General features: G+C 32.4%; 2 protein-coding genes across 2 annotated transcripts in view; both read left to right on the top strand.

Moving 5' to 3' along the window:
* Positions 1-3,640, top strand: part of LOC133179085 (leucine-rich repeat-containing protein 74B-like) — a 33,944-nt gene extending 30,304 nt beyond the window's left edge. Inside the window, exons 6-13 of the mRNA XM_061313815.1 lie at positions 620-669; positions 779-860; positions 1,490-1,575; positions 1,737-1,931; positions 2,160-2,249; positions 2,391-2,651; positions 2,889-2,974; positions 3,269-3,640. Of these exons, the coding sequence (XP_061169799.1) occupies positions 620-669; positions 779-860; positions 1,490-1,575; positions 1,737-1,931; positions 2,160-2,249; positions 2,391-2,651; positions 2,889-2,974; positions 3,269-3,470 (1,052 nt within the window). The 3' untranslated portion in view covers positions 3,471-3,640. The remainder of the gene's footprint in view (positions 1-619; positions 670-778; positions 861-1,489; positions 1,576-1,736; positions 1,932-2,159; positions 2,250-2,390; positions 2,652-2,888; positions 2,975-3,268) is intronic.
* A 3,194-nt stretch (positions 3,641-6,834) lies between these two features.
* On the top strand, positions 6,835-12,045 carry LOC133179081 (leucine-rich repeat-containing protein 74B-like). Its single transcript, XM_061313808.1, has 13 exons — positions 6,835-6,885; positions 7,922-8,216; positions 8,576-8,766; positions 9,011-9,118; positions 9,253-9,346; positions 9,596-9,645; positions 9,750-9,831; positions 9,960-10,045; positions 10,129-10,323; positions 10,463-10,558; positions 11,195-11,476; positions 11,632-11,717; positions 11,898-12,045. The coding sequence occupies exons 1-13, from the start codon at positions 6,835-6,837 to the stop codon at positions 12,043-12,045; spliced, it is 1,764 nt and encodes a 587-aa protein (XP_061169792.1).
* The last annotated feature ends 3,765 nt before the right edge of the window (positions 12,046-15,810 follow it).

The raw sequence follows: 15,810 nt of genomic DNA, 5'->3' as shown, positions 1-15,810 counted from the left end.
GGGGAGTGCGAATTTCACGTAATGTATGCTGCATCCGCGAACCCATTGGCTTTACTATTTTGAAGGGGACACAAAAAGCAGGGAAAGCAAACAGATTTTCAGGAATTTCTCCAACATAGGATGTTTTCCATAATTGCGACTTTTCCTTTTCGTTTGGATCGAAATAACGTGTAGATTCTGTGTGAAATAATTTTTTTAAAAGTGATTGAGAAATTTTGACATTTTACATTCCTAAGGAATTATAATAGGAAAAAAATCAGCATTTACTATTTGTACGTGCTTTTGATAAATTGAATCAGATTTATTTTTAGACCGTGCTGTATTTTAGATACAGAACAGTTGGCTAATACAAGACAGTATACAGAGCTAATACAGAACGGAAAGTAGCTCCGCCCACCGTATTTCCGTTCTGTATTGCTAATACAGAACAGCAAACTTCAAAGAAAAACACCGCAATCGTGTCACAATTGGGAAGATAATCTTGAAAGTTTTGATCAGACTTTTAATCAAAGTGTCGGGGAGTGGAAGGAGGTTTAAAGGTATAATTTGTTTGTTTTAGTTTATCAGTTGAGGACACAGTTATTGTTTTGCTACATCATTTATATTTTCTTTTTGGTAGATAATCAGTTTGAGGATACCGATGCTGTCTATATTTCTGAGATTTTACACGTAGGTTATTTTTAGATTGTATGACACATTTATAAGTATGCATTGTTTTATAAATTATGCATTTCATACATTTTTTGTGCTTTAAATTTTAAAAATAATTTTTTGCAAGGGTGACAACATTGTTCATGAGCTCAATCTTAGCCACAACAATTTCTCCGTGGAAAGCGGCGTGGTCATAGGCAGTGCCTTAGGTAAGTTAGCGCAGAAAGATATTGACATACGTACGTTCAAACTGATAGGCAGTGCCTTAGGTATAAATTAACACTGAAAAGATAGTGACTTAAGTATTGTTCTAACTAACTAGTATAGGCAGAATCCTAAGTAAGTTTACCCTTAAAGGCAGTGATTTACATGCAAGTTGATATTGCCCTGAAAGACAGTGCCTTAGGGAAGCTTACAGTAAGAGACAGTGCCTTAGGTTATTTGCAGTGATAGGCGGTGCCTCAGGTAAGCTTACAATGATTGACAATGCTTTAGGTAAGTTTGCAATGATTGGCAATGCCTTAGGTATTTTAGAATGATTAGCGATACTTAAAGTTCGATTACAATGATCAACATTGTATTATTAATTCCACAATGACTACTAGCTATAACCAGAATTTTTATGAATTTATTAGGATATTCTATCAATTCGTATTTTTAAAACAATATTATGATTCCAATTGAATGTTAAAACATAAAGATTTTTAAAATATATATACACATGTAAAATATTTAGATAAGAATTTTAATTAAATTTTATCTTTAGTAGGATTCTTTTTCTAAATTTGAAGAAAGAAATATTTAGTAAAACTAAAAGCAATTTTTTATTTCATGTCAGGTTGTAATGACACGATTAAGATACTAAATCTTAGTTGGAACCATATTCGAGGAAAGGGAGCACACGCAATAGGTCTTGGTTTACAGGTAAACATTTTGAATTAAGTGAAATTTTTTTTTATATATAACTATAAAAACTATGTGTGATATCGATAGAATCTGACGTTTGAATGATCAAAACAATTTTTTCTTCAAAAGTTGAAATTCAAAAATGAAAAAAATTCTTTCATCCAATATAATCTTGACAGAGAAATTCAACGATCAAAATCCTGAATGTATCCTGGAATGGCTTTGATATTGTTGGTTGTCATGGTCTGGCACATGGTCTGGAGAAAAACAACACTTTGGCAGACTTAGACATAAGCAGTAACAGAATTGGTGTAATGGCTGTCAGTAAGCTTATGGAAGGATTGAAACGAAATTCGTCCCTTGAGATTCTTAGGGTTTGTGGTTTCAGTGGTACATGCATTAAAAAAAACATATTGGAGGGTTGATAAAATCAGATATTTCTCTTTGTAGTCAAAAGTATTACTATTTAGTATTACTATGTAGATTATCCCACCCTATAGTATTGATTAAAACTAATTTGTGTTACTTTTCGCTATTATTTGTTTTATTGTAAAGTTCCTTCCACTGAATCATAATCAGATTTAGTATTTTGTATCTACTAGATCGGAAACAATCCTCTAACAGCTCAGGGACCATTACTTGTACTACATAGCATGAAATATATCCCACACATCAAGTATATCGACTTTGGTGTAAGTATGGCTTTGTTGAAAAGATCCCAAGAAATTGATGTACATAATTTGCATAAAATCTGTTGTTTGGAAAATAAAGATGTTTATTTAATAATGTTTATATTTCTACTAAAGTTTTCTTTACTTTCTTTTTTTTTATAGTTACAACCAGTTGACATGGACTTTGTGACTACTTTGGTTTCCTTCCAGAAGAGTCGCGATCTACACGCCACCTATGGCAAAGTCTGTCTAAAGCCAGTCTCTGAAGACGAAGATCCCACCATGTATATTCGGGGAGACCCCGTCAATATTATGTTTGAATTTATCAGGATGAAAGAAATAGATGTCCTAGACTTATTTATCACTTTTGACACAGATGGTAGCCATTCTGTCACGTGGGATGAGTTTAAAGAAGGTGTACAGGTATTTAATTCCCATATATTTGGTACTTTCCCCGCATTTTATCTGTATATGCTCATGTTTAGATATAAACATCTGCCAGTATCATTAAACACACTATTCAGCCATGGTTTAATTTCGATTAGCTTAATATATGGACCATACTTAAATTGCAATCTGTTCTTCATATAAGACCATTTAGCATGATTTAGTAAGAAATTTAAATAAATTATATATCGAATACTTCTTGATATATTACAGTTCAGCAAGATCCCAGTCAGATTGCGTGATTTGGACGTCATAATAAAAAGAATTGATATTAATTTAGACGGCGAAATAAACTTCTCGTGAGTAACTCGATTTTTTTCCCCACTTTCTAAATTCAAATTTTGCAGAAAACATGCAAGAAATATTAGTCATTTGATCTGATTAAAAGCAGCCTTACGTTGGAGACAAAAATCTTAAGCGTTTCTAAATTACTAGTTTTCCAAATAAAAACTTTTTTTGCGAAAAAACTTATTAAAAATAAAACCATTTGTAAAATTATACATGATTAAAGTCCTCTTTTTCACTTTAAGGTAGCAAGACAATTTTCATAGATATCTGTTGAATGTGTTGTTGTTGTTGTTTTTTTTTTTTAGTGAATTAATGATTGCGCAGAAGGAACATAATTTACGAGTAAGGAAGCTGATGGATAAGGGAGAGCGGGTATTTTTACAAAGTGACATTGGTCAAGTACACCAAGAACTTCTCACATGGTTTGAAGACAAGGGAGTTTTTCTTAAAAAGTACACTGCTTTGAATTTACCGAAAGAGAAAAATGGCGAGAATAAAGACACATGAAGTGAAAGATGAATGAATTCGTAGATTTCTCGCTTTGCTTACGCAAAATTTTATTTTGTTGTTATTTAAATACTTTAGTAGTGGTTAAAATGATATGACAGTGCTACATGTGCTACTGGTGTACATGTTTTTAGTTATTTGAAATTTTAATAAAGAAATATTATACATGATTTTTTTTTATTAAGACTGAACGTCGCATAGAGTATTTAACTGTTGGAGTATTCTTTAAAATATATACACCTTACTTGGTTATAATATTATAAAAAATAATATTAACTTTAAAATTATTACCATGAGAATTGTTTTGGAAAACATTTCTTATATGAAATCCATCTTCGTTATGAGATTCTAAAACGAAGCTTTGTTTATATAAAAAAAAATTGCTTAAATTATTTGCATTTTCATGTCTTCTGACTGATCAACTACAAAATTAGTTTTTAAAACAATTCTGATTATACATACAAACCCTGAAATTAATCAATGCTATTAAGATGCTGGAATTTCTCATTGACACCATCTTTGTAGTCTCTTGGGACCAGAGGGTCATAACATAAAGGGTACTTTACTCCATGACCATGCTTAAGAAAGACTTAAGTACATTCTTAAGACAGTAACTAGAAGTGTGCTAAGATTTTTTTTCTCCGAGACTAAAAAGCTTACCACTACGCTACACAGAACATAACAAATAGTGGCATTTAAATCACTTTTGTGAAATGAAACTTTACTAAATCGACTTCAGAAGTTTCTCGGAAAGATACGAATGTTGTGTCATAAAAGTGTATTTTTAGGTACAGTGTGTCTTTGTTTCATGTTTCTCCATGGCATCTGATATCACTCCAATGTTTTTAGAGATCTGTGTTTGTTCTTCTCCAGATTCGGATCGTTCTAACGGACTTTGTGTTCCATTACTGTTCGTTGTCTTCAGATTTCATATACATGTACTGGTAACCCCCTCTACTGTCATAAGACGAAAGGTTCAAAGTCGTAGAACAGAGCCTTAAAATTCACAACAATCATTTCTTCCGCCACAATCAGACCTGTTTACTTAATACACTTACAGCAGTTATTCATGTATCTTTTTAAAAAAACAAAATTTTTTGAACATCATGTCAGTAAAAGGATGACTGCACTTAACACCTGTTTTTTGGGTCTTTTTCGGTTGCTTCTGTTGCTTTTTTTTTTATCTTAACCTTATTTCACTTTTGTATGTTTTTTGAAAGAATCCTGTCAATTTGGAACCAAATTTAAAACTCAAAATGATTTTAGACTGTGATTCAATAAAATGATTCAATGTTTTTTTTGTCCTTACTGCTTTCCAAATATAGTGAATTTAAACTTACCTGCCCTTGATTGAACATTAGATATGCATGAGAGGTGGAGCTAACATTGTAAGAATGGGTCTAAAATTAGACTTGATAAATAACAATGACATGTTTGAAAAAAAGAATGTGATCACTCTTTCCAATCTCCCTCTCCATTCTGTATGGCACATATTCACTTCTGACAAAGGTTTTAAAAAACCAAGTTAACAATATGAGCACGTCGATGTAATTAAAGCAGATTTATATCAATGCCAGATGCCTTTACGTGTTCGAACACAATGTCCTAGTTACCCCAAAACATGCTACCTTAGTCATGTGACGGAATTTCGTATTCACAAAGTTACCTGAGGTAAGAAATCACGTGGTGAATTATAATATTCAACATGTCACAATGCTTGATTACAACACAGAGAGCGAATGTAAGAAGAAGCAGTTTTTCCTCTTTTTAACCATGAGTGCATGTTTGTTTATTAATGTCCTTTTGACACATTATAATTAATGCAAATATACAACTACTGTTAAACGAAGAACAATAGACAAACATGCGCTGACTATGTATAATGTCAGTAAAAAAGTGGGCGTCCTCATTATCACACGGAGATTCAAGAAATTGTGATGACCCCTGCCTTTGAAAACAGATTCGAACTTTGTAAATACATGCTTTTATTAATTACAAGTTGTAGATTGGATGTTGACCATTCTTGCAATAAAAAGAAAAATGCTTCTTTTGAAAGTTTATTTTGTCGCAAATTTCGCATATTCTTAAGTACGTGCAGTTGTCCTTTATATTTGTTTTCATTTCACACATATATAAAACTTAAATACAATTGCATGAGTCGTTTATTAATGTTTAATCTGAAGTAGGAAATGAGTTTGTCATGTATTCATTTTAGACTTGATGTTGAAAAAAGATCCAAGTATTGCCGGAAACTTTACTAATCTGGACAATCTTGCGAGGCTTTATAGCATTTATAGATAAAAGATGACTCGATTCTTTTTTTTATTTTTCTCATTGAATACACAAAATTTTTATGAACTTTAAACATATAATATATTTTTTTTCTCAAAAATAAAATTATGCCATTTACTTACTTAAAAATAGAGCTCCGCCAAAAAGCGTGTCGTTTTAATTTTCCGTATTGTCTAACGTAACTGCCTCATATTTGCTAAACATATCTTACACTGCCTCCTGTTTGCTATAAATATCTTATAAAACTGTCTCCTCTTGGCTAGACATATTAGTATCTTATAAAGCTGTCTCCAGTTGGCTAGATATATATTATAAAACTATCTTTGTTGGCTATATATAGCTTACAAAAAAACTGTCTCCTGTTAGCTAGACATATCTTACACAAACTGCCCACTGTTGGCTATATATATCATACATGTCTTCATCTTACATAAACTGCCTCCTATTGGCTAGACATATGGTACATAAACTTTCTCGCGTTATACTTTTCAACGCTTACGTTTCAACTTTTAAAAAAAAGGAAATTTTATATACTGAATACATGATTTGTGTGTAGATATTGATTGCAAAAGTTCATGCTGTTTAAAAAAATCAACTCCATAGATTTACACCTACATTCAACTGCTCTCAAATCAGAGAACGATGTGGGTTTTTTTCATGTGCACTCATTTATATAAAATTTTTAAAATCTTTTTTTTTTCTTAATTTAGAAAAAAACAAGATCGAACAAGATGTTAATAGAGCATATGTTTAAATGATCAGTTACACGTCTGACAACTGTCTAACCCGCTTAATTGGACAAAATCTATACATTTTACATCGCTCTTTGGATTAATGTATCGAATATTTACACCCATTTTTATTAATTACTTTTAATCCTTTAACCCGAACACCAATTTCAATTGCAATAATCCGATTAAGATTGGATCCGTAAAATGTTCAACAGCCCTAGGTTTTCGGGACACGAAAAAGGCCATTGATTAATTAATGTATGGAAAGATGTGCATTTTTAAGTGTTCGTCCCTGTGTAAACTCCAAATAGCGATGTTTTAAGCTAGACGCACAATACACAATGGATGTACAGAGAAGCGAGAGCCCAAGCATGGGCGAAAAAATCTTCAGGGTGAGTAGTGTCAATGTGTTAAAACTCAGTCATGCACTCCACTTGCTAATGTTTATAAAAATGTAGGCGCATGGATCCAGATCACATGGGTAATAGGGAACAAAATAACAAAAGTAAGCTAAACTAAGTTTTTTTTTTAACAGTTGAAAATCAAAGATTTTCAATTGCAGATTATTCTGTCTACATGGCAACCAGTTCTAGAGTAAATAGAAGTACAGTTGTATTTTATTTTCTGTTTTGAATCTGCATGTTGGGTGATTGTACATTTGATAGAAAAGTTTTCACTTACCCATCAAAACAGAATGACATATTTATAGCACCAAATTTCTTAGGTTATGTGTTTTTTCTAAGGCTGGAAAATTTGCTTCCTTATTATAAACTGAACAGAAGAATTTTATTCATTTTGTACCATTACGCTGAAACAGTTAAAAATTACAGTGTACTTCAACTTGCATGTAATTAGAAGTGTGTCTGAAAAGCCAGTCTCAATGAATGGCTCATAATTTTCTGATATTTAACATCATAAATGAAAATTAAATTGATGTCTTATCATCATTTGTACTTGTTTCATTTTGTATTGTCTAGTAAATATGAAAGTCATTACAAAGTATATAGATGCTTTATTCAAATGTACTTTTTACAAAATGAAACACTGGGTACTTAAAGTGCTTTTTTAATCCCTTAAGTGGACTATTTTTGGGATTGCATAATGTATTTTGGTCGTAAACTCTCCGTTTTAAGTTTCAAATGTCGATTTACGATATGAACTGCTCAACATTAAGCCAATTCTCAACAGTTTAAATGACCAATCCAATTGTTTGAATTTTAACATACTGAATAGTTAGCCACCACAAAAATAAAAGTATTTGCTTTGCCCATTGATCATTATACAAAATAAATTTAAATTGTATTTAATTTTTTTTTTTAAATAATCAATAATTCTCAAAGACTGAAAGTCTCAAAGACTTTCATTAATCAACATGTACCACATGAACAAGTGTTTTGGCACTAGCTTCTATTAATCTATTTTCAATAGATGGTCACACCACCGGCAAAGAGGGAGGCCCGCCGGACATTGAAATCCACCTCCCTGGGAATGGCGGCAAGGTACCGACTCTCCAGTAATTCTTCTGTACCCTCCGTCTCGTCTACACCCTCCAAACAACCTCCAAACAAAGTTACCAGAATTAGAAAAGCGGAAATAGACCTTCAGGTCCAACAGGAAATGGAACAAATTCGGATTGAAGAAGAACGGAAAAAGGAAGCGGAATTACTACAAAAGCGGAAACAAAAGATAAAAATTGAAGATGTCGAGGACTTTGATTTTGACGGTATGAAGAAGTAGATTTTAATTCATTTGGACTTTCATGTTAAGTCAAAAAGTATTCCTGCGAAAATCAGCAATTAAAAGTTGGGGGACCACATAAGTTATTAAAGCTTCTGTCCAATTCCATTGACATGTTGTAAATAAAATATGTTAATAAGAATTGTCAATAAAATATAATCATTAAAAAGATGTCGAAAGTTAAGTTCTTTATATATAAGAAGGAAAATCACCAAAATATATTGTTTTTACTGCTTGTAATCACATACTAAGACAGCTGAGAATAGCATGATTTAAATCTTTGCCGTTTGATATGCAGCTTTGAAAAACTAACATGATGTGAGAAAATAGCTTAATTCGTTGTAGCTGACAGCGATCTATCGGCTACCGAATCTGAGGATGAAGATGTCAGCCAGAAAATGTACATGGAGGCGTGTAAAGAAATGAGACTGACGCCCATCAAAGCAGTGTATAAAGCGTTAGATACCGAGAAACTGGCCATTGTAGGGGTCATTCTAAAGAAGAAAGAATCAAAGGCTTGTGCAATAGGATTATTGGTAACTACTTCTACGCAACTTGTATTTTATCATAGTACCAACGGATTTATATTATTATCTTTATATTTTCTCTTTTTGTATAATGATAAAATGTTAAGTGTTATTATCATCATTGATATGATTAATATACTACCGCTATCAAAAAATATAGATACAGTGTATAAGACGTACAAAATATACTTTAAACATAATTAAAGTTTTTTTTTACGTTTCACAAAATTCATATACAAATTTTACATTGTAGCGCAATACGACAATTGAAACTCTTGTTCTGGAAAGCAATGAGCTTGGTGGTTATGGTGCTAGATGTTTTTCAGATGCAATATCCCGAAATGAATTCCTCACAGAAATAGTAAGGGTGTCACTTAAGTTAAAGGAGAACTTGTTCTAGAAATCCTTAATCACGCTTTATATGACATATTTTTAATATGAAGTTTAACATTAATTTTCAAAAGAAAAAAGTCAATCTTTTTTTTTTTTTTACAGCGAATAGTTGAAAACAATATTGGAAGTGAGGGTGCTCGAGTTATTTGTGAAGCTCTACGTAAAAATAATTATGTTCGTCGTCTCGATTTGAAAGGTACTTTTTAGTTAAGTATATACCATTTGTTATATGTAATATATTTTAATAGGCAATATGCTTGTAAAACAAGAGTAATTTTACTTGAAAAATGCTGAATTGATATAAACTGCAGTATAATCACAATAAACAACAATATTTAGGTTAAGTCCACAGCTGTTTGTACCTTTATGGATTGTGAAAAAGAAACATGCAATGCACCTGTATGATTTTGAAAATATAGTTTTGTTAAAAAATATTTTTTTTCAGGGAATGGTTTTTATGAGGATGACGCAAAATATTTTAAAGATATGCTTGATGTAAGATGTAATTAAAATTCGTTAAAAGTTCGTATGAAAGCTGAAATGTCAATTTATTACTACTTAAAAAGCGATTTTATATGACCATAATAATTCATATTCAGGAAAATCATGCTTTGAGGGAGCTATACTTGAGTCACAATAAGTTTCAAGAAGTTGGAGGAGAAATTTTCGCTGATGGCTTAGGTAAGCAAGTCATGAATTCCTACATTTTTTTTCAAACTGCACATTGAGAAATTGGATTAAATTGTTACTAGTACATGTACTGTGAAATAATCACAGTTTTAGAAGTACTTCCCCTTGATATATTTCAGGTAACAACGACTTTCTTCGAGTACTTGATCTTAGTTGGAATCATTTACGCATGCGTGGTGCAATGGCAATAGGGTCTGCTTTACAGGTAAACTGAATCATTGACATTCATTTTTTTAAATCATAAACATAATTTTTGCTAAAAATTTTGATATCGGATTTTTCTTTCAGATAAACCGACATTTAGAAAAACTTGACATTTCATGGAATGGTTTTCATATCCGTGGTGCTCTCACTTTATCTAAAGCATTGGAAATTAACACCACACTCCTGGAGCTAAATTTAAGTTGTAACAGACTGTCAGATGGATGTATTCAAATCTTAGTGAATGGACTTAAAAAGAATTCAACCTTAAAAGTGCTCAGAGTAAATACAATATTTATCATTTCAAACTAAATTTATCAGCCATTACTCGATTTTGTAATTTTTTTTAATCTTAATTATCTACTTCTGCAAGATTCATTTTTAAAGATTGACAGTTATTTTGTGTTTATCTTGTGTTTAGATAGCTCAAAATCAGATATATCCACCGGGTGCTTACAAAATTCTTGAAAGTATAGAGAACACCCCAAGCATAGCATTGGAGGTGTTAGACCTTGGGGTAAGTAAACACTGATATAATTTTCATATATTTTCGGTGTATGATCATTATAATAGAATTTCCAATGAATATAATTTCAGATAGAATTTGATAGAATTAAATATTTGGTGTGAACTTTAAAGGCATTCAATAATACTAACTGAACGGATATATTTTCAATCAATTACAAAATCTGTTAATTTTAGTTTTGAAAAAAAGTACTCCCAAAATGGGATCTAGACTTTTGTTTAAATGAGGTAAATTCATTTGAAAGGTTCATGAATGTGTAGATATATAAATATTGCATGTAGTTGATGGTAATAATGAAAATCTTCCTCCAAGAAAATTGAGCGGCAGCCAGGATTGACAGTGATTTGCGAGATTTGAAAATTTTCAATCTTACCCCTAACTATGAATATGTATTTATTTTAAATAATGATGAACTGTACGCACATAAAATGTGCACAGTCAACATTTTTTGAATATCACCAGTCGTCAAGTAATGTTGACTGTTGCTACACTAGAGGGTGTGGTGTCATCATTCAGTGTAATAGTAGTTTTTAACAATTTTTTTAGACAATTGTTTTAGATTCACCTTATTTATAGTATCAATTATCGTTTAGCTGTCGATTAACATTTATCTATTGTATCCTACAGGATACACCGGTGATGGATACATTTGAAAACCTCTACAAAAAGCTTCAGGAGGTCAGAAAACCATTCACAGTCATATATGGCATGGTGTGGGCTACTGATCGTCAATCATTGGCCAGCGCTGACCAAGAACCGGAAGAAGAAGACCTCCTCAATGAAGATCCTCTGCTGGTTTTATTTGAGTATGCGCGGTTACAAAACTTTCGGTTGCTAGACATGTTTAAACAGCTTGATACAGACAACAGTGGATCTCTCGACAGGGAGGAATTTTCCAAAGGACTCGCTGTATGTTGTAGTACCATCTCAGAATATTATTTTAAGGAAAAGTTTATCATTCAATCTTTGTTTGAGAGAAGAATCGAAAGCTCGATAACAAACAATCTTCCTGGTGTCTTACAAGGAATGTCTTTCCTTCAGAATTTGTTATTTTTTTTTTTCAGCAAGTAAATATTCCCATGAACAAGAAATCTTTAAATAGACTAATTGATGTAATGGACAAAGATGGAGACGGCGAAATCGACTTTGGGTAAAGAGATAACTGGAATTTAATATATATAGATAGATTGTTATAAATAAAATAGGCAAATCTTTTCACGTAAGAACACATTGCACAATGCATTTCCTTACCTAAGATGACTTTTAAAAAATGCCTTTTATTACAGTATAAAGACAAAGTAAAATTGTGCGCTTCTGCTCTACATTCTAGTGAACTGATGGCAGCACAGCAGAAGCATAAATTGTTGCTGAAGTCCTACATGAAAGGCGAGCGGCCAGTGGAAGAGACTGAAATTGGCCGGATAGACAGATTGCTTCGGAAAGTCATGTATAAAAGATTTCTTATGCGCAGATTTTAAAACCTGTTCTTATCATCTCATATTGTTGTTCTGTTGAAATTAAAACGAAATCATTGTATGTTATTGTTGTGATATACCAGCATATTCTTCCCTGTTTTGTGGAATGTAGTCCTGTCATTATGTTCCTTGGCACACACGAATCTGTGCATTCGTTAGTTTCCCTTTGTCGTTGGTCATCGTTCTTGCTCCACATCATTCCTTTTACCCATAATGTATGATCGATCACCCTTAAGTTTGCCATTCTCTCCAAAGACGTTTTGGTCTTCCTTCACCCATTTGTCCTTTCTTGTTAAAGATGTTAAACATATCCTGGTGTCTTACACTTTTGAAATTTATCCTATCCATTATTACATGCTTTTTTGTAGTGTTTGTACTGATTTGGTGGTGCTCATGCTTGTTTTCTTGTAGAATTCTTCATTTGAAATTTTCTGTTGTGTTTTATTTTCATGGTTTCTATTATTGTTTCTGAAATGCATCTATTTTCTTTTCATTGCTTTCGTTTGCTTTCCAGATCTCGCAACCAAACACATGTGTAGGACTGATAGTGGTAGGATGTTAAAATTGTTTACAGTTTCATCTCATACAAGCGGAGCTCGTTTGAATTTGACAATAAACAGGAGCGTATTATGTTTTTATTGAAAATAACACAGAACTGTCATTTATGTATCATATAAGAGGTCAGAGAAGTCATTTATCTTATGGACTCTTTCGGATATCAAATATAAAAAGGATGCAAACTGATCAAGATGGATTAATATTCAATATTTTCAAATGCATTTTCTCTACATACTAGATCGAATATTCTCTGTAAACTGTATGCGTAAGGGTGAATTTTGGATGATGATATATCTCTTCATGTAAATAATTGTTCCGTTATTATTCTACCTCAGGAATCTGGTTTCTTCTTTTCTTTAATGTCCATTAATTCTTTGTTAATTTGTTCGACCAGATCTTTACCAAGGACCTATCTGAAAATTTTTTACCACTCAAACTTACAGAGACTGAACTATCCTTTGGGACAATTTTGTCAATTAGACCTATGTTCCAATTCTTAAAAGCATTTTCCTCATTCAGAAAGCTTATTACAATGTATACTCTACACAGGTAGATCTTGCTATTCTGATAGCTATGAAGCACCTTAGGCATTCCATGTTAGCCCAAAAATCGGTATCGCTTTGCAGGAAAACGTTCGTACCAATACTGGATATATCTATTATTATTACCAAAACATTAATTGGTTAATTCATGAAACAATAATGTGGAATCATTTGATTTCGTGATGGTTCAGTTTTCGTGGAATTCTTAGGTACCTCTGATCCACGAATTAACACCCTCCACGAATTAATAAACTAGGGTATCAATGTCACATTGAGCAGTGAGGGTTCTTTATCGTGCCAATGTCACATTTCCTCTTGAAGGTATAAGAGATGAACGAAAAACTGTACAATTTAAGCAATCCACTAAAAATTGGCCCTACGAATTTTAATCAGTCCACAGTATACACTTTTTCTGAAAATTTTTTATATAAACCTACGAGCAATGATGAAGTCTTCCGTCCAATTTTACCTTTGATACATCGATCAAATAAAAAAAATAATAAAGATTCGTTTCTAATCATTCAATACTTATCTTTCAATGATGAGATTCATCAAGAAAACACCCAAGGCTCAACATACACAGACAATCTAAATCTATACGCGGAGTAATACATGTACACACTGAACAAACAATATTTAAAAATTTAATTTTTTTTGTTTGGGTTCTTTTCTCGCGGTTGCACTTCCAGGGAATTTATGGTATTTTCCTGCTTTTGGTGATTGATTGATTGTGTGATTTTTTTTTACGTCGCATTCGAGAATTTTTAAGACATATAGAGACATCACCATACGTGTGAAGGACTTCAAATCTAGACCAATAGTCGGCACTTAGGGTCACTGAGCAATGAGGGTTCTTTGTCGTGCCAATGCCTACTGTGACATGAGATCTAGGTTTTTAAGGTCTCGTCCGAAAGACGTGTGACTTTCACTTATGCTGGTGTAAAGACGAAAAGTGACCCCCATAGAATATTGACCGGGGGTCAAATTTCTCCGTAGAAAAATGACCCCCCGGTCAATTTTCTACGGCAAGTAGGGTCATTTTTCGACCGTAGAAAACCCTTCCAGGCCGGTAATTCTACGACTCAATACACGTTGAAAAATGACCCCCATAGAAATCTGACCCCCTACTTTTTCACTATATTTTATAATTAAATCTTTAGAAATGAGATGTGATATTCGTTAATCCGATGTTGGGGAGGGTCGGTGAAGGCCTAGAGTCTCCTGATTTTTTTCTTTCAAATGTATATTGGGGGAGGAGCAAAGTCGCAGTATCAAAAATTTTACTATAGTAAATCAAAATATTTTTTTGGATATATGATTGTAATATTTTATGTTCTTAAATTTATATGTGCACATTTTTTTTTATATTTTAGAGAACTACGAGGGGTGATCAAAAAGTTCGTGAACTATCTCGCTATTTACAAAACCACAGTTAAGATCAAAATGAAATTTGGCACACATTTAGTCATAAACATGTTCTATAAATAGCAGAGGTTTGCTCCACGTTTGGACGTCACAATATGAAAATGACTCGGTATGTAGATAACGTGACAAAAGATGGTTGACTCAGTCGTACTTGAGCAACGAACTGCTTTAAAGTTTAACGTTTATCTTTAGAAATTCCTTTGCAGTAGCATATAATAATTTGTACACGATTTATGAAGACAAAAAGACATGGCAGAAGTTCAATCATTAATTGGATTGGTTGTTTTAGTGAAGGAAGGGAGGTGGTTAAAATGATGTTTGTTCTGGTGCCCAGTGAAAGTAAGCTGGGGATGAGATGTGTCCTCAGTTAAGCAATCTGTAACGAAAGATCGCCAAATTACAGTTAGAAAAATAACTGAATATCTTAATAATATAATTATTAAATCCCTAAAATATCGTTTACCTTAGATTTTAAACATATCATATATGATAAGAAAAAGTCATTCATACTTTATCCACAATGGATAAACGACGCACCCCAATATAAAAGAGTCGGGTTGTGATGGTCACTATGCTCATTCTGGGAAAAGATATCCTAATCCACCAATCCTATTTGTGACAAATGGGCTATTCTTGTTATAAAAAATAACTTGCATGGTGAGAAATATAAGACTCCAAAATATCTTTTAATTTCTGTGAACAGAACGCTACGGAGCATGTCACGTGCCCGCCTGGATTACGTGATTCGCGCATGGGTAGAACAATGGCAGATGTGCATTCAAATCGGAGGGGACCACTTTAAAAAATTATAAACATCGAATTCTGATTTTATCTCTTTTATGAAAGTAATTCAATTAGTTCGCGAACTTTTTGATTACCCCTCGTATTTCTTGTTCACTAACAATTTAACATATCATCCCAAAGTTTTACATTACTGATATCAATTTAAGAAAGTTTTAGCTTTGAAATCTCAAAAAAGTTCCAAACAAAGTTTCATAGTTAATCAAAGTATTAACTATAGTTAATAATAGTAAACTATAGTTACCTATAGTTTACTACAGTAAATTTTTGATAGTAGTGCACTTCGATTGTGATAGAAATACTGGAAATATACTCCCCTTCCTTGATTATTATATAGATACATGTATAATCTAGATTATCATGCACATATGCATTAAGTAACTCCTTATAAGTAGGATTTTGATGTAAGAAAAAAAGATTTTTGTTTACTTTTATCCTAAAA

The sequence above is a fragment of the Saccostrea echinata genome, unplaced genomic scaffold (genome assembly GCF_033153115.1).
Source record: "Saccostrea echinata isolate AGI-Se365-2 ecotype Australia unplaced genomic scaffold, CSIRO_AGI_Sech_v1 ptg000004l, whole genome shotgun sequence".
NCBI classification, from domain to species: Eukaryota; Metazoa; Mollusca; class Bivalvia; order Ostreida; family Ostreidae; genus Saccostrea; species Saccostrea echinata.
Note: the sequence above shows the minus strand (reverse complement) of the source record. Positions and strands in the feature narration are given on the sequence as shown.